The sequence below is a fragment of the Thermoascus crustaceus genome (assembly GCF_041956765.1).
Source record: "Thermoascus crustaceus strain CBS 181.67 unplaced genomic scaffold VTN00scaffold_1, whole genome shotgun sequence".
Classification (NCBI taxonomy): domain Eukaryota; kingdom Fungi; phylum Ascomycota; class Eurotiomycetes; order Eurotiales; family Thermoascaceae; genus Thermoascus; species Thermoascus crustaceus.
The window spans coordinates 719,161-735,715 of NW_027192527.1; the positions used below are offsets into that span (position 1 = coordinate 719,161).

General features: G+C 50.8%; 7 protein-coding genes across 7 annotated transcripts; 3 read left to right on the forward strand and 4 right to left on the reverse strand.

The window, feature by feature from the left end:
• Window positions 1-399: 399 nt before the first annotated feature.
• Window positions 400-1,366, forward strand: VTN00DRAFT_254 (uncharacterized protein; the record flags this gene model as incomplete). Its single annotated transcript, XM_069428764.1, has 2 exons — window positions 400-658; window positions 804-1,366. The coding sequence occupies 2 exons, from the start codon at window positions 400-402 to the stop codon at window positions 1,364-1,366; spliced, it is 822 nt and encodes a 273-aa protein (XP_069290962.1).
• Window positions 1,367-2,838: 1,472 nt separating this feature from the next.
• Window positions 2,839-3,366, reverse strand: VTN00DRAFT_255 (uncharacterized protein; the record flags this gene model as incomplete). Its single annotated transcript, XM_069428774.1, has 2 exons — window positions 2,839-3,029; window positions 3,099-3,366. 2 exons carry the CDS (start codon window positions 3,364-3,366, stop codon window positions 2,839-2,841), a joined length of 459 nt encoding a protein of 152 aa, XP_069290963.1.
• Window positions 3,367-6,369: 3,003 nt separating this feature from the next.
• On the reverse strand, window positions 6,370-8,344 carry VTN00DRAFT_256 (uncharacterized protein; the record flags this gene model as incomplete). Its single annotated transcript, XM_069428785.1, has 2 exons — window positions 6,370-7,011; window positions 7,085-8,344. The coding sequence occupies 2 exons, from the start codon at window positions 8,342-8,344 to the stop codon at window positions 6,370-6,372; spliced, it is 1,902 nt and encodes a 633-aa protein (XP_069290964.1).
• A 193-nt stretch (window positions 8,345-8,537) lies between these two features.
• Window positions 8,538-8,925, reverse strand: VTN00DRAFT_257 (uncharacterized protein; the record flags this gene model as incomplete). Its single annotated transcript, XM_069428796.1, has 2 exons — window positions 8,538-8,673; window positions 8,738-8,925. The coding sequence occupies 2 exons, from the start codon at window positions 8,923-8,925 to the stop codon at window positions 8,538-8,540; spliced, it is 324 nt and encodes a 107-aa protein (XP_069290965.1).
• A 91-nt stretch (window positions 8,926-9,016) lies between these two features.
• VTN00DRAFT_258 (uncharacterized protein) lies at window positions 9,017-9,516 on the forward strand (the record flags this gene model as incomplete). Its single annotated transcript, XM_069428807.1, has 2 exons — window positions 9,017-9,019; window positions 9,100-9,516. The coding sequence occupies 2 exons, from the start codon at window positions 9,017-9,019 to the stop codon at window positions 9,514-9,516; spliced, it is 420 nt and encodes a 139-aa protein (XP_069290966.1).
• A 1,630-nt stretch (window positions 9,517-11,146) lies between these two features.
• VTN00DRAFT_259 (uncharacterized protein) lies at window positions 11,147-12,562 on the forward strand (the record flags this gene model as incomplete). Its single annotated transcript, XM_069428818.1, has 1 exon — window positions 11,147-12,562. The coding sequence occupies one exon, from the start codon at window positions 11,147-11,149 to the stop codon at window positions 12,560-12,562; it is 1,416 nt and encodes a 471-aa protein (XP_069290967.1).
• A 1,677-nt stretch (window positions 12,563-14,239) lies between these two features.
• On the reverse strand, window positions 14,240-16,402 carry VTN00DRAFT_260 (uncharacterized protein; the record flags this gene model as incomplete). The annotated part of the gene is made up of 3 exons (XM_069428830.1): window positions 14,240-14,833; window positions 14,892-15,582; window positions 15,633-16,402. 3 exons carry the CDS (start codon window positions 16,400-16,402, stop codon window positions 14,240-14,242), a joined length of 2,055 nt encoding a protein of 684 aa, XP_069290968.1.
• Window positions 16,403-16,555: the final 153 nt, after the last annotated feature.

Below are 16,555 nucleotides of genomic sequence, written 5' to 3' on the forward strand. Positions count from 1 at the left end.
TGTAGGTATGGAGTAGTACCTTAGGTGCGTATCTTGTATACTACGCATTCTGCAATATGTATTAGGAATTCTAGTCTATTCTCTTTCAAAAAAGATCTATATATGCAGCAAAAATTCATTTATCACTGAATGAATTGTTCCAGCTTTCCTATATCACCCCGTCATGCTCGGTGGGGCAGGGCAGCGGGAAGCTCGGGCCATTATGACGCCATCGCCGCAGGGTTCGAGGCCGCCCCGCCAGCTACTCGATCGATTAGATGAGAACTGCTGATAAAGCAACACAGAAACACCCAATTGCTCACCGCAAATAACAACTTCAATCAAGAACAACTTTCCATTCTCTATCCATACATTCTCATTTTCCTTCTCCCATCCTATCAAATCAAGAGACGCGCAACCATGAGCACCCCGCACGTCCTCCTCCTGGGCGGCCACGGCAAGGTCGCCATGAAGCTGACGCCGCTGCTCCTCGCTCGCAACTGGAACGTGACGAGCGTGATCCGCAACCCGGAGCATGAGAAGGAGATCCTGGAGCTGGGCCACGGGCAGAAGGGCAAGCTGGACGTGCTGCTGTCGAGTCTGGAGGACGTCAAGAGCGAGGCGGATGCGAGGAAGATCCTGGACAAGGTCTCCCCGGATTATGTCATTTGGTCTGCCGGTTAGTCGCTGCTGGATTGTACACTTTGATATCTAACCTTTCTCTGCCCTTTCTTTCAATAAAGAAATTTATTCTATTATACACGAAACCGGATCCGATACTATCAATCATATTTTCCAAACTAAATGAAAATGAAAAACTGCAGGAGCCGGCGGTAAAGGCGGCCCCCAACGCACCTACGCCGTCGACCAAGACGCCGCCAAGCACTTCATCACTACCTCCTTCGCCTCGCCCCGCGTCACCAAATTCCTCCTCATCTCGTGGCTCGGCAGCCGGCGGAACCAGCCGCCCTGGATGTCCGCCGAGGAGTGGGCCCACGTCCAGCACATCTTCAATGACGTGCTCCCCACGTACTCGCGCGCCAAACTCGAGGCCGACGAGTACATGACCGCCATGGCGGCCAAGCGCAAGTCCCAGGGTCCCAGCGGTCCCTTCCAGGCTATCAATCTCCGCCCCGGGTATCTGTCGGACGACATGGGCACGGGGAAGGTGGAGTTCGGGAAGACGAGGAGTGGAAGGGGCACGGTGACGAGGGATGATGTGGCGGTTGTAGCGGTGAGGTTGTTGGAGAGGGATGATACCGATGGCTGGTATGATCTGCTGAATGGGGAGGAGCCGATTGATCAGGCGATTGAGCGGGTGGTTAAGGAGAAGGTGGACGCGGTCGAGGGGGAGAATGTGGAGGCTATGGTTAGGAGGTTTTCATGATCTATATCTGTAAGAACTTTTGGGATTACTGGTCATTCATACTATCTATCTATAGACGGGAGATATTTAGGCTGTGGTAGCTATTATTGGATTTGTCAAAAGAATCATCGCAGTGGATAAAAAAATAGAAAAGGCTTTCTCTATACTCCGCTTAAGAGGAATACAAATAAATCAACTCAAAAGATCACCGATAAGCATCGCGTTGCATGGCATATCGGAAACGGAAGGATTGAACCTCGTTGGATCTTTTTGTGACCTATGCAGTATCTTGGTATTGTACAGAACCTCCTGAGATATGCATCATTTAAGATGCATGATCTACGGAGTATATATTACGGTAGGTAAGTTCAAAATGCAGTCATGATGTGCGTGTCAGACGGGACCGGGGAGCTTCCCGGGAGCCAGCCAGCCAGCCCCTGTCAGCCAACGAACCGAACCGGCTATAAGTCAACGTGGCCATGTGGCATCGGATGTATACATGGTACGGAGCCTAAAAAGGGTCGAAATGTGATATATCATTCACGAGGGCCCAAGAGATCTGTTAGTGTTAAATCTTCGTATATGCATGGCTATCCATGCTCAGCCGCAGTCTAGAGTGGTTAAGTTAGCTACTGTAGGAAAAAGCGGAACAATTTCGCCCCCATAATTTCCTACCTACTAACTGACTAATTTACTACGAACCTAGATCTAGATACGACGGCATCGAGACGCGGATCAGTTCCATTGTGCGGACGCACCGTCGAAAGCTCAGGCCGGGCCACTACTGCAAAGTGCACACACACACACACACTAGGTACACAGTGCAGGGGGCAACGGGAACCCGCTGGTTTTTTTAGCGTACCAGGCTTTTTTTGTCGATAGTCGAATACGACTAATAAAAAAATGAGGGGGAGGCGCACAGATCTAATTTAACTAAGCAAACGGAAAGCAGTAGTGGTAGCCTGCCAAGGAAAGAAAAACGGAAAAGGGAAAAAGAAATGTGGGTTATCGAATGATCTCGACCTTTGGGATCAGCGGTGCATCGGAACACAATAGATGATCATCAGGTGATTGAATCGGGCGGCACACTACCTACGTACTTTCTGTTCAGCGTTGATGAGAAGCTACCTAACTATTGATGCTAGATGGGTAAAAAATTTATAGGAAAACGAGGGCAGCTCACTTTCTTGCCCGCTTTCTCGACATATGCGCTCTGAAAAGGTGAACCGGTCCCGTTTGACCCTCAAGCCTCAAGGGAATAATAATAATATTCATCATCGCCAACGTCTCCTTACCTATGCTTACACCGGCCGTTTAAGGCCATACCAAAAAGCACCTTATACTAGAATAGACGGGAAAGCAAAGGCCACACTTTCAGCAAGGCCCCCTTAACCATCATAAGAGTGACGGAATAATAGATTTACTGGTCTCACTCTCGTGTTGCATATCCAATTAACCACAATTTCCACATGATCAGGCCTCATACGCTGCTCTCACCTAGGAACTGAGAGAAGCGCCTGAAGACCTGCTCTGAGCTTGACTTTATCCTTTTTCTTCAGCATGCCACTCCCTACATCCCTAATCACTTCAAGTGCATCATCGGCATCGACTGATAACACTCGCGCCACGATCTTCCGCAGAATCTCAAGGCGGCGAATATCATCCGTAGTAGCGATGGGAAGGGCTTCGAAGATGTGAGATTTGCTCACGAATCTCCAGTCCCCTCGTCCACGCGGCAGCTTTTACATCATACTGTTGTATCTCTGACGGTACCGTCTCAGCTCTTCCGGTGAAATTTCCCTTTCCTTGTTCTCTGGGTAGTAGTATATAACAGGGTCCCAGTCTCTCGTGATCCACCCCGGAAAGCTGGAATGTCCAAGAAACCTGGGAGCGGTCTGCACATTGTCCCAGTCGATTATTCCAGTGAGATTACCCCGCTCATCGATCATGATGTTCTGCGAGTCGAAGTCCGGCAGGGCGAGGACGAAGGTTTCTTTTTGTTGGCAGATATTCTTCTCCATTTTGTGGAGGAAGAAGGAAGGCACGAGATCATCGTATCTGAGATCATCCGAGACCCTTTGCGGAGCGGATGTTCCTTGTTAAATTCTCTGCAGCGATTCATGCAATGCCTCAGGTATGATTTGGAACTCTCGAATGGCCCGGATTCGTCAATTTGAGGGTTTCGCCCGTAATCCTCGTCGCCGAATGTCCCCCTCATTCCATTCATATAGAGGTCCAATCTTGACACTAGCTCCAGCGGTCTTATCATCATCGTCATCGAACTCCAGAGACCAAATCCTATCGAACAGGAATTTCTGCAGCTGAGACAGTGCTTGTGCAAGGGTATCCAAAGTCCTTAGTCGTCTCTCCTCTAACGGAGTGGGCCCTGTCTCGTCGAACCACTTTGAGCTAACCGTATGCCTCGATAAAATTCATGACTATATACGGTGCCCCAATTTCGTTCGTACAAGAAGCGTCAAACGCGTAGACTTCAGGAAGTGGAACCGTTGTTTCCTTCCTGATCCAGCGCATCGTGGGAGCCTGGGAGACAAGCGAGCGCTTGGCCGTATCTGTAAATTGGCCGCCCCAGCCTGTTGCTGGGACTCGAACAACATACTTAATGCCGTCGTCGAACTCGAAGACGTGAACGAGTTTGTATGATCGGTTTAAACGAGAAATAACTCGACCATTCACAGGGAAGTCCCCGTCTGAAAGCTTCTTTCGCACGTTTGAAGCAAGAGTAACAAGAGAGCTGTCGCTGATAGATAAGAGGGTTCCAAACCGATCCTCTAATTCGCGTTGTTCGTCAAAAGAAGACGTCCTGTCCGCAGGAGTTTCGATGGTATCAAGCTGCGAGCAATAGAAGAAATGACAGCGCCAACATAGGAGCTGTTCCAAGTCAACTGATTCTGCCTCTCACCGGGAGGATGTTAGTCACGTACCTACCCTTTTTTTAAGTTCGCATTGAACAAAGGGACATGTTTGCCAGATTAGGCGACTTCGTTTTTCACCCTTTCACCTCATTGTTTCTGAATGGCTCATTGTAAGGCATTCCCCCTCAGCTAGAGTTCTTTGTGCCAGAGTTTGTTTGGTCGACTGATTCTAATTTTATATTTTATACCTTTTTACCGTTTCGATTTACCTTTTCCTTGCATTCTCATCGAGCTAGAATACTTAACATCACCTCTAGCCCTTAGAAACTCCAGGATCTAGCTATGATCATTATCTAAGAGCAATCCATGAGATCGTGTAAAATGGTACGTATATAGACCTTCCTATTCCAATGAACTGTACCTCTTGTCGGATTAATGGCGTCTATTACGTTGTGAGCAAGAGACCTCTGGGAGATTTTGTGCTGAGTACATATCTTTACCACCTTAACCATCTTCTTTAGTGTGTTTTAGAGGGCTCGGTTATCACGTACCTGAGAATTCAGGTTCCTTTCTAGGTGCAATGTTTATCTAGTATTTATCTTTTGGGTGTTATCTTCCTTCAAGAAAAAGCATTATTTGGTAGGGTAGTTATACTGCACCGTACTATGCAATCGAAGTCGCCATGACATTATCGCTGCCTCGACCCCTGTTTCTTTCCTATATAAAAAAATCTGCATTGGGACTCTTGATACCTAGGTAGTTATGGTTCTTTATCTATCTGTTTGTTAGTCAGGTCCAGGGATGCTGGACAACAGACACCATACACACCCACATCTGGTCAAAGAGGCATGGAAGATTTCTTTTTAAAGCTGTCAAATACATACGTAATGTATCGCAGAAATACCTGATCTGGACACAGCTCATCAGCACACAAATATACGTGCGTTGTTTTTTGTATGCGTACGACTCGATCTTTGATGTCCGATGTATGTACTCCGTACTGTGCAGCACACTATCAAACACCGTCTAGGCTACAGTAGTCTAGTATGCAATCCAGGGGCTGATGCAAGAATGGGATCTGCAAGGAACACATCATCTCAACCAATCCGAACAAGAAAAATCCCGGAGTTGAAACCGTGGATTTCCTTCCACTTCCTCAACCCAACCTTTAGGCCCGAGAGACAGAGACACTACGTCGCACAGAAGCGAGGCAGGTCATGGTATGTTGTGCCATGTGGCGGCCACACAAGTCAGCCACGCGGTTACACGATGTGATCGATGCCCAAGCGGCAGGCAGCATGACGAGGTCTGGTGATACTATTGATCACCTTCTTTTGGTGTAAATGTGTGGATGACCACACATTGATCGTTTGATATTTCCATTCCGCTGACGCGATGCGATGCGATGCAACGCACACATCACATTGCATCATGTTGTGTTGAATTCATCCTGTTCTCGATCTTATTGGCCTGTGCTGTCTGTGTCACATGTGGCATTCCCTTGCACCTTGACCGTTTATAGCCGTGGCTTAGGTCGTTGTTGGAAATAAAGGACCAACAGCTAATTCTTCTCTCATCAAGAGAGCGCAAAAGAATTGCTATTAAGAGATAATAGATGTGCAGATAATAGAATAAAACCTATCATTATATAATTCCAATTTGTAGTTTCAAAACAAGGATCGTGGCAAAGTCCCCTTTGTCCCATATTTCTGTGCTCTCTCAGGCGGGAATTAAAAAGTGTAGAAAGTGGCCTCTTCCGTTTGGTTCAAATTATAGGAAATTAAAAAGAAATTAAGCTAGGAGTGCCCCAACTGTATATAGTACAGTTCGGGCCAGGTTGATCATCGAAGTTGTCGACAAGAAGGGATAGGGAGGATATTAGACGAGAGACGTCAGTGATAATACTAGAGAGAAGATATGTTCCCGAAATAGAGAGAGAGAGGAACGACCAGGATGATCATAGCAATGATCCCGGTAAATCACGAAAACAGAGCCAGACACTGCCAACGCCCAATTCAGAACCTCAAATGAACCCAGTCCAAACCGTTTCCCGTTGTCCCCTTCTGCAGATGCATATTAATCAATGCCAAATCGATACCTTCAGAAATACCATACCATGCGCCGTACTATGATGATTAGTGTTATCCCAGTTCAACTCAATCCCATGTTGACATCGTCGCCCAATCCCCACTCTCGCTCTGCTCTCTCCGTCCCAATGGTGGCTCGAGTTCCCCAGCGGTCCAGGCGATCGTGTGCCATCTCAATCTCCTTCTTTCTGATGCTGACGCTGTCGCCATCGCCACTTCCTGCCAGACTGCCCCTCTTGGAGCTGCGGCGCGTTAACCCACTATTTCGACCAGAGCTACTACTTCCATAACTATTTGCTCCACCGGAGTTGTTGAAGGAGGTGCTTCGGGCGCTCTTGATGTTGACGGGTCTTGTAGAGCCTTGTTGGGCGTTAGATGTTGCGTTCGTAAGGCTCGCGGAAGAACTAGTAGCAGTTGGTAAGGAGGAAATACTCGCATTATTACTCTCATCTTTGGAACCGCCGAACCAGCGTCTCCTCCGGGGTTTGGAGGCTGTCGATGGGGCAAGACTCTTGGTGTCTGCGTTGTCCTCTGCTGTCACTAGGATACCGGGCTCCTTTTCTCCAGCCTTATCTGGTTCTGATGGTGTCTCTGGAGGCGTGTTCTCGGTGCTGGGCGTTACTTCAACCAGCTCTGCGTCACGATACCATTTTCTGCGGCGGGTGTAGCGACCCCAGCCGTCCTGCCCGCGACGGCCATCGTTCCACTGCCGACAAATTAGAATTACTGTGCAAAAAAAGAAAGACGCTCCTGACAGAAGAATGGTCCTATAAACATACCTTATTATCATAGTAGATCCAACCGCCGCCGTCAGACGCTTTCCCATCCTCCTTACCGCCTCTCCCATTCGAGTCGTCAGCCCCTTCAATGCGCCACTCACTTCCCTCAACCCAACGCCACTTAGCATTTCCTCCCTGAACCTCTGGCAGTTCGAATTCATCCTTGGGCGGGACCGGGTTCAGGTGCTCGTCTGTCCACGGAGCACGTTCGTACGCAAGGAGAGCAGACGTCCACCCGATTCCAAGCCACCGGCGCTGGTTTTCGTACAGTATGAAAGTAAATCGGATACCCGACGAGTCTGCGCGCCGCCTCGTTGCAATATCCTTGGCATTTCCATGGCTTTGCGTCCCGCGTGAGGGTTTAGACTTGTCTTTTCGGTTCTTACGGACTTCGGTTGAAAAGTGAAGCCCGGTGATAGCAGAACAGATCCGACGGACCGTCAGGGATCTCCACAAGATGACGCGACACACCCTGGCCGGTCGGGAGTGATAAGTAAGGATGATCGTGCCAAATACCATGATGACACGGCGAGTGGTTATGATGTAGAAAGGAGGAAGGGTCAACAGAATCCATATCGGCGTCACGCAGAGGATCCTGGTAAACAATGCGGTAAGTGCCGGTCGCGTGGTCGCGGAGGTAGGCGTCCGTTGGGTGGACAAGAAATCAGTCATTTCGAGTAGGGGCTCAAGCAAGATATTGCATCTGGTAGTAAACTCTCTCAACGTTTCCACAATCTCATCCAGACTCTTATGATGCCGGATCGAGGCATCCGAAACTTCCCTTCTATGGCCATGCTTCTCACCTGTCACGCCCGTCGTCGATAGGGGCGAGAAGCGTCGAGAGTACATTCCAATTATCAAGCCAACGACGACCAGGATCGGACCTGCCCATAAGATGATGGCATCACCGTAAAGGACAACGGTCCAGAACGTCGCGACCAGGATGAAGCTCTCCCACGGGTCCCCGCTGGTCCATGACAGCAGTCCAACAAGCCGATTCAAGGGCAGGATGAAGGGATGCGAGTATGCCAGGGCACGAGTGACCGCTGGGGGTGTCCCGACGAGCAGAGGCGATTTCCGATGGACGATGATGCTGGAGCGCTGCTTGGACGTGAGCGCGGAGCCCGAGAAGGTGGAGGGCGAGAAGGCGGCGACCGTAGAATCGCGCGGAGCTGGCTGGGAGCCATTGTCCTGTGTATGCGAAGATGGGGACATGGAATCTATCCACGGCGTCTCTGGGGGTAGAGTTAGTACGCTCATGGCTTCTCGGATGAAGAGAAGAGGGAGCGCGGAGGGAAGTAGATACCAAGAGCTGCCATCCAATAGTGGTCTGGATTCCGTCATCTGCCTCAGGCAAGGTCATCGCGGGCGGGACCACGCTGGAGAAGATGCGGCGGAGCTCTCTTAAGATCGATAGACAGGCTAAGATGAGGCCGCCAGTGGGAGAGCTTCTCTAGCTTCCTGAGGACGAGGCAAAAACAAACACCGGGTCACCTGCGGGGTGAGCGGTCAGCGGAGAGGAGAGCTCGGCCTGAAGCTGTGACATGTGACCCGGCTGCTGTCGTGGAAGAGCTACACCGCACGGCTCACTTCGTGTCAAATTCCCCGGAACGTGGTCGCCTACAAGCCAAAGCACAGCATACAGCCAGCTACAGTACAGACTTTGAGACGTTGGTCCCCTCTGCACGCTGCGACCGGAAGCGTGGTGCTGCGTGGTTCTCGGCGATTCCAAGCACGCCCGCCGTCGCTGCCGCCGCCCCGAGAACCGCCAGCCCTGCTCCGGCCGCGCTAAACCGGCTCCAAAATTTTACCTTCTCCGTCTCGCTTCCGACTCCGTCCATCACCCTTTCGCAGTTCGACACGTCCTCTATAACAGGAGGCTACCATATTTCTCTTTTATTTCTCTTTTGTCTGTCCTTCCAGCCGTACATCATGGTGAGTCGTCTGCTTCCTTGACATACCACCACATGTGTTCGAGTTTGACGACAGTGACTAATGCCACCGGCTTTTCACAGGCGCATCGCATCCTCGCGCAGATCGTCATCACCGGCACCCGGGTGTTCGGGCGTGCCTTTGCAGAGGCTTACAAGCAGGCTTCTGCGACCTCCAAATATGCCGCTCAAGCGCAGAAGGGAAACCTGTCCGGAGCCAACACTTACGCCTCTTCCGGTCTGACCCTCGATGAGGCCTGCAAGATCCTCAACGTCAAGCCTCCACAGGCCGGTGAAACCAACCTGGAGCACGTTACTGAGCGGTTCAAGAAGCTCTTCGATCTCAACGACCCCAAGAAAGGCGGTAGTTTCTACCTACAGAGCAAGGTCCTCCGGGCCCGCGAGCGTATCGAGATGGAGGTCCGGGAGGCGGAACGGAAAGCAAAGATGGATAAGGAGATCAAGGAGGGCTGGAGACCAAAGGTCTACAAGGACCGGTGATTGCAGAAACTGTCGGGCCTCGAAGCGCACCAACCGACTCGAATGGCTGGGGGTGGCCGACCTATTTTGCTCCGCACGATAAACATAGAATCTTCGACTTTCATTCCGCTATATGATTTGCAGCATAGCATGGCGTTCTTGGGGTTTTGAGATCATGGCAGGAGAGAGAGCTCTAGATCTTGTTCTCCCTTCCTAGCATCACGTCGCATCACACGGCACGGAGTTTGTGTGCTCTTTCTGCTTTGACGCGTGTGCCAGACCGGGATATATCCGATGTGTTGGATTTTCTCCCCCTTTTCTATATTGATGTGATACGGCTGCTGAAGATTTTTTTTTCTCCTTGCTGTATAGTTATGTCCGTTTTCATGTCTCGGGGTGGCGGGAACTTGGGCGGACGAGGCATGGGTGAGCTGGGAGGACGGAGGCACGAGGTGGCTATACCTCTCCTCCATATGCCTCCTTTGATTCTCCACTCCTATTCTTTTCCCTCTTCCGCACGGAAGGGGAGAATCATGTATTATACCATTTCCTAGATACCTGTTGTGGCGGACGGAGGGTTGAGGATCTACTGCCCTGTGATCCTCCCCGCCGGACCCAAGCGACACTTGTGCATGGAATACGCATGTCTTGTATTGGGGATATACTCTAATCTCAATTCCTGTAGAGTGATTAGACGGGCCCTATCTCCCACTCAGTATCTCGAGTGTTGATATGACATGCTCAGGAAGAGTTGCCTCGAGTTGCATCAGCTACCCATCCTGGCCGCTTCTTCAGAATCGCTGTGAAATCTTTATCCATGCCTTTATGGCACCTGTCGTGTCCTTATCTACGCTTGATGCTTGACGCTTTCTGTAGATGTACCGTGCGTACGCGCGGATCATCTTGTAAGCCGTCACTTTCAGCAACGCAAGGGCCAGAGGGTGGCAGAATGAACGGGTGATTGGAACCGCCGCCGTGGATCGGAGCAGTGAGACGTGCGGGTCGAGTTAGCCCTTATCTGATGGGGAAGCACAGGCGGAGACATGGTTACAGCTCGACTTTCTCAAGAGTTTCATGAATGACCGGATGAGATGAGATGAAGCCAGCGAGCTATAGGGTAGGATTCTAACAGGCATCTGCACGAGGAGATATTCTATCTATCGGACGCGTTTTTGTGTCCGTCCATCGCGGTCCCCTCCATCACCGCCTTCCGCTTCCACCTCCACTCCTGGATTCCCCTGGCCATCACCGTCGCCCTCACCACCACCACCACCATCACCACGATATCGCAAAACACAGAGAATGAGGTTTAATCTGACGTTGCATCCGACCCCTGTACGGTCTGCTCCTGCCAGATCCCCCGGTGGGTCGGGCTAATCAGCGCCTGCCATGGCGCCATCCCGACCGCCGTGAGCTCCCCAAACAACGACAAGAGAGAAAATCTCCCCCACCATCGCTTCCGCGGCTCGGACCGGCCTGGCGCTGATTCCGCATGGTTAGAAATCAATTTTCGCCTGCTCTCCATATCCCATACCTTGTCCCTCTTCCTCTCGTCGTCCTCTTCCTGCATCTCTCCCTCCCATACTCCCATCCCCGTTGATCTCCTGCCCTGGTCCTTTCTGTGGCAACGTCCGCCTCCTATCTGCCAGTCATGGGCCGCCCTTCAGTCCCGCTGTCCGCGGACCTTCCCCCCTTGATCATGGGGACCGCGACTTTCAATTCGCAGTATAATGCAGATCCCTTTGCGCTGCCTACGACTGAACTCGTCCACCGCGCCCTTTCGTCTGGGATCCGCGCCTTCGACACCTCTCCATACTATGGTCCCGCGGAGGAGCTGCTGGGCCGCGCCCTCTCCACCAGCTTTGTCCGCTCCAACTTCCCCCGCTATACATATCGTCTGCTTACAAAGGTGGGCCGCATTGCGGCTTCTTCCTTTGACTATTCCCCCGCTTGGATCAGGCGCAGCGTCCGCCGCAGTCTACGACGGCTCGATACAGAATATCTTGATGTGGTCTACTGTCATGATGTGGAATTTGTGACACCCCAGGAAGTCCTGGGTGCGGTGCGTGAATTGCGCCGTATCCGTGACACTGAGGGCACGGTGCGGTACATTGGAATTTCGGGATACCCGGTGGATGTGCTTTGCTCACTGGCAGAGATGGTTCTCCGCGAGACGGGTGAGCCGCTCGATGCGGTCATGTCGTACGCGAACTTCACCCTGCAAAACACGAGGCTGCTGACGGAGGGTCTGCCTCGTCTGCTTGCTGCGGGTGTAGATGTTGTCCCCAATGCGTCTCCTCTTGGTATGGGTCTGCTGAGACGGGAAGGTGTACCAATTGGAAGCATGGGAGATTTCCATCCGGCACCAGATGGACTTCGAAGAGCAGTTCACGCTGCAAGTGCCTGGGCGGATGAGCAGGGCGAAAAGCTCGAAGTTGTCGCTATCCGATACGCGCTCGAGTCCTGGCTCCGTGAAGGTGCCGCCGCTGGCGCCCTTGGACCACCTCTTGCTCCTTCCGCTGACGCAGACCCAGGCTTCCTGTCTGCCGCCAATGTTGGTACAGGTGAGCGCTTGGGTGTCAGCGTTATGGGAGTGAGCCACCTGGACGAGTTGAATGAGACTCTACGGGTCTGGCACAGCATCGTCGACGGACTGGAAAACAAGTCTGATGATAGCGCTTCTCCCTGCGATGAACATGCTGACGGCGCAACCCTTACCCCGTCAGATGGTATCATCACGGACCGTGATTGGTCCCGGTCTCGACGCAAGCGCATCCAGACCCTATCTGAGGGCATTCGCTCTCTTCTGGGCGAAGAGTGGTACAACTACGCCTGGCCCAGCCCGGGACCAGACTTTGTCAATTCGCTTCCGCCAGAGCACCTCGCGGAATTGGAGGGTGAGGCTGAGGCAGCATGCAATGAGAAGGGTGCGCACAGTGAGAAGCTTGATGGTGTTGATGCCAATGTTAATGTGGTCCCTGGGACGGATGAAGTCATGCTCACTCCGCCCCTGGAGGCGATGGACAAGAAGCAGTCTGGCCCAGCCTCTTCTGATATGGTTTTGTAGATTATTACGCGTGATATATTAATGGACGAGGCCGGTCCTCATCCAGTTCTGGGTGGAACAATGTCTGTCATGAAGCTTGATTCATGCCTTAATCCCTGTAGTATGCTATGCGGAGGAGATTATCTTATGATTATGATTGCCTTGAGAGGTTTACTTCTTTGCTGTTTGCTTTTCGAGCGTCTTGTATATCTACCTAGGTCTACCTACACCTAGCTGCTTTTGACGAACAGAACAACCTGAAGTTTCTAGATCGGAAGCTTCCTTCCGTGATCATGCACTGGGTTTGATATACTTGATTCCCAATGCCTATTTAAAACACACAAAGGCACACACACAAAAACTCTCTCTCTCTCCAGTATATCCAACAGCAACTCCAGCGAGCACACCGGAAATGTAATTTTATTTTGTTTTAAACCTGGGACATTCAATCGTCGCTGCGGAACTTGGGTCAATCAGATAAGTCGTAAAAAAAGTAAAGATGGAAAATTTATAGCAAGGCCTGCCACGGCCTGCTGGCTGGCTAGTTTACTTTGATGTGTAGTTATTTCTGTGCATGCCAGAACGAAATGAATAACCGACAGATTCTCTTCCTTTTTCGTTTCAAAGAAAAGGGGAAGGAGAAAAAAAGAAAAAGGACGAACAAAAAGTTTTTGCCAACCCTTTTATCCTCTCCAAACAAGCGCATATAGCGCTCCCCTGGTGAGAAGGAGGGTTGGAAAAAAAGGGAGTGTGCCAGTTACCTGTGTCTGTTAAACATGGTTCGACAGACAAGGCCCAACACGGCGAGTTTTGTTATTTACGATGGTCGAGTGAAGGGCGTAGACGCGGACAGAAATGAAATCGTCAGGCGAGAAAGGCGTCGTTGTGGTGGCGGTGATCGAGATGAATTGTTTGAAGCCGAGGAGGACGTCGAGACGAAACCAAAGCTAATTTTTAACAGCGCGGTCGTTTCCTAGGAGCTGTTCGGAATTTGTTCGTATCAACAATTGATTGTCACCTGCAATGTTAGCACATCAAACATATGATCTCGAGACAGCAATAGTTAGTCCCTCGGATCTGGTAATTTAGTCACTTAGTAGTCACAAGTATCAGTTCAATAGGACAAAGGAGAGGAACGTAGGAGGGAATAATCATATAGACATAACTATGATAAGCTGAGTTGAAGGGCGGCTGGATCCATTCCGTCATGGCACGTTCTCCTGCTCCCTAGACTTCGGGTAGCAGCAGAGTGCGCCGTTCGTTCGGCTGCCCAATGATTATCTGGAAAAGTCGAATCCGAGTGGTATCAAACTGAGCGAATCAATGTACATGGTAGAACACCCGGAACGATAGGAAGGTCAGGAAACAGAGAGTACAAATTTAGCTCAGGGAAACGAAGCGGACGACAGATTGTACAGATTGATAGCGCTTGGAAAGGGAGAAAAACCGTGTAATGGAGAAATTGAAAACACGCCATGCTCCACCCGAACTGCCAGTCCACAAAATAGATGGGTATCTCGTCCATAATGAATCTAGAAACAGCCTCCAGAAATACCGAGAAAGAAAGGAGACGAGTCTTCATATAACTCATGAATACATCGACAGCAATAGAGAGCTACCGAAAGGGCTGTAGATACCCGTGAGCCTGACCCAAAAAAGGTTCAGGGTTCTCTAGAAGGTCAGACCGGGAGTTTAGTATCACTTCGTCGATGCTGCGAGCTCTTTCTCACGAGCGATGAGGTCACGGTCCATCTCTGACTGACTCTTGTAACCACCTAGAGCCAAAGCTTGCTCGTTGCTTATAGAGTCTGGGATATTGGGGATGTCTGGCCGTAGCAGCTTCAGACGAGCAGCACGATCTCGAGAAGCTGCAATTTTCCTCTGCAGTTTGCTAAGTCCTTGTTTTGACTCTGGTTGTTGCTTCGGCTCCGGTGGTGGGGGTGGTGGAGGCACAGGATCAGCAGGCGGAGGTCCAGCCGGTGGCGGGGGCGGTGACCGCTGGCGATATCGAGCGAATCTGTGATCATTTTCAAAGAGATCACGCAAGTGCTCTCTCTGCTGTCTGTATTCCTCGTAGTTTGCTTCAATGATTACATCAAGCAAGCTGCCATTCTTCGACCCCGACATGGCCGTGGAAATCATGCGCTCCTTTAGAGCTGCATAAGCATCCGAAAAGGATCTGAATATCAGAGGAATCTCCCTCGTTCCTCCAGAGATGTCATTGTCACGGTTGTTTGGGTCCTCAATAGCAAGGCGCTGGCTCTTGTTTTCCTGGTAAACTCCATAGACTCGCTGTATTAGTGTAGTTAGTGCAAGGATCATCGTCAAGGATTACAAAGGTTTAAGTTACCTTGTTGAAATAACCTGGAGGGTCCATCCGTATCCCCACAGATCCGTAGTCGAATTTGTTTCCGTAGAAGTCAAAAAAGTCCATCAGGATACTGCCAAGGTTTGGTTCCGTGTGCCCATGTGGCAGATGCTGGAGAAGGCTAGTAACAAGACAAATGATGGAAAAGCCTCCCAAACCGCCGGTTGGAACTTCATTGAGACCTCGAAGCAGCAGGAACTGCTTGATTATAGAAACAATGACGGGCATTGCAGGGAATTCAGACTTCCATACTTGGAAGGTGTGATTGGCAGCGAGACCGCTGTCGTTGTCGAAAGACAGATCAACTCTCAGGCCAGTCAGTTTGTCCACAAACTTAAGGATAGGTACTCTGGCGGTCGCAATCGTTTCTATCGAGCCAGGGACAGCAATATTTAGATTTTTGAGAAAAGCCGCAAAGGCATACAACTGGCCTTTCTTCTCACCAAAGACCTTTACTCCAGTGCGCATGAACGTGGAGGAGAGCAGAACAAGATCCATGTCAGCAGTGGGGAGATACAGCCCAGAGGCGAATGAGCCGAACGCACGCAACTGCACCCCATGGTATCTACTCTGGAAAGCAGACTGAAGCCTTGACACTAGATCGTCTCTGATGATATGTTCATACTCCTGTGGCTTAACCCAGTAGTAGAAACTGAGAATCTCATTATGCAGTCTGTCTGACTATTAGGCACACCGAAACTCTGAGGGGAACTGAGAACTGACCTTGTACCCAAATGCAATGTCGGCTCCATAAGACTAAGCCAGGGCGTTCCACTCTCGGACGGACGTCGCCTCCACTCATCAATGATTGAGCCATCAGAGTAGAACTTTCCCACAAGCTTCCCGGTTTTCTTGGGGTAGTTCTTGATCTCATCATCATGTGTTCTCTTGCGGTTGCCGAGCGCTGGATCCTTTCCTTGGAGTTGTGAGCTCTTAGGACCTTTAGGGGCATCAGCTGGAGCTGCGGATTCCTCTTCTTCATCAAAGCCACCGAGGGATATGAAATCTTCGTTGGACGTCACAGCGTCCGTTGCTTCCGCGGCAGGAGCAGCGGGAGCCTGAGTCGACGCCGCCGCAAGCCTCGCCTTACGAATCAACTTTACTACATCTTTTCTCTTCGCCTGGCTCTCATCAGGAGGAGGTAACACCGTATAAGGGTCTGGATTGGACCATTTGGGCGCAGGGGCAGGAGTGGCAGTGTCCGTTCCCAACGCGCGCTTCTTTCGAGGATGAGAACCATCTTCATCAGAAGAGACGTCCATGTCTGTCTCATCGCTATCAGTTATATCGTCAATTGGCGCAAACTTCATAGCAGGTTTAGCTTCGCCATCTTTAGGTGCAGTAAGGAGCTCTGGGGTTGTCTCTCTCTTGGTCCTCAGCAGTGGCCGTTCTGCTGTAGCCGGGCGTGGGTAGCGGAAGGTGAATTCATGCTTTGGGCGCGAACGTTTGTCATTGCCATTATTCCCACGAAACTGGTAGGCTGGTGGTGGCATGGTGTCCTCTGCTGGTGGTCTAGGACTGCGAATGCAGATCCAGACCGCTGAACAGATTTGAGACGCGTCGTGCAACTGCAGAGGTGGAACGGTGCAGAGAGAGGGAAAGGGACGCGACCGACTTGTGCGGAGGGGATTTGTGTCAGGCCGCAG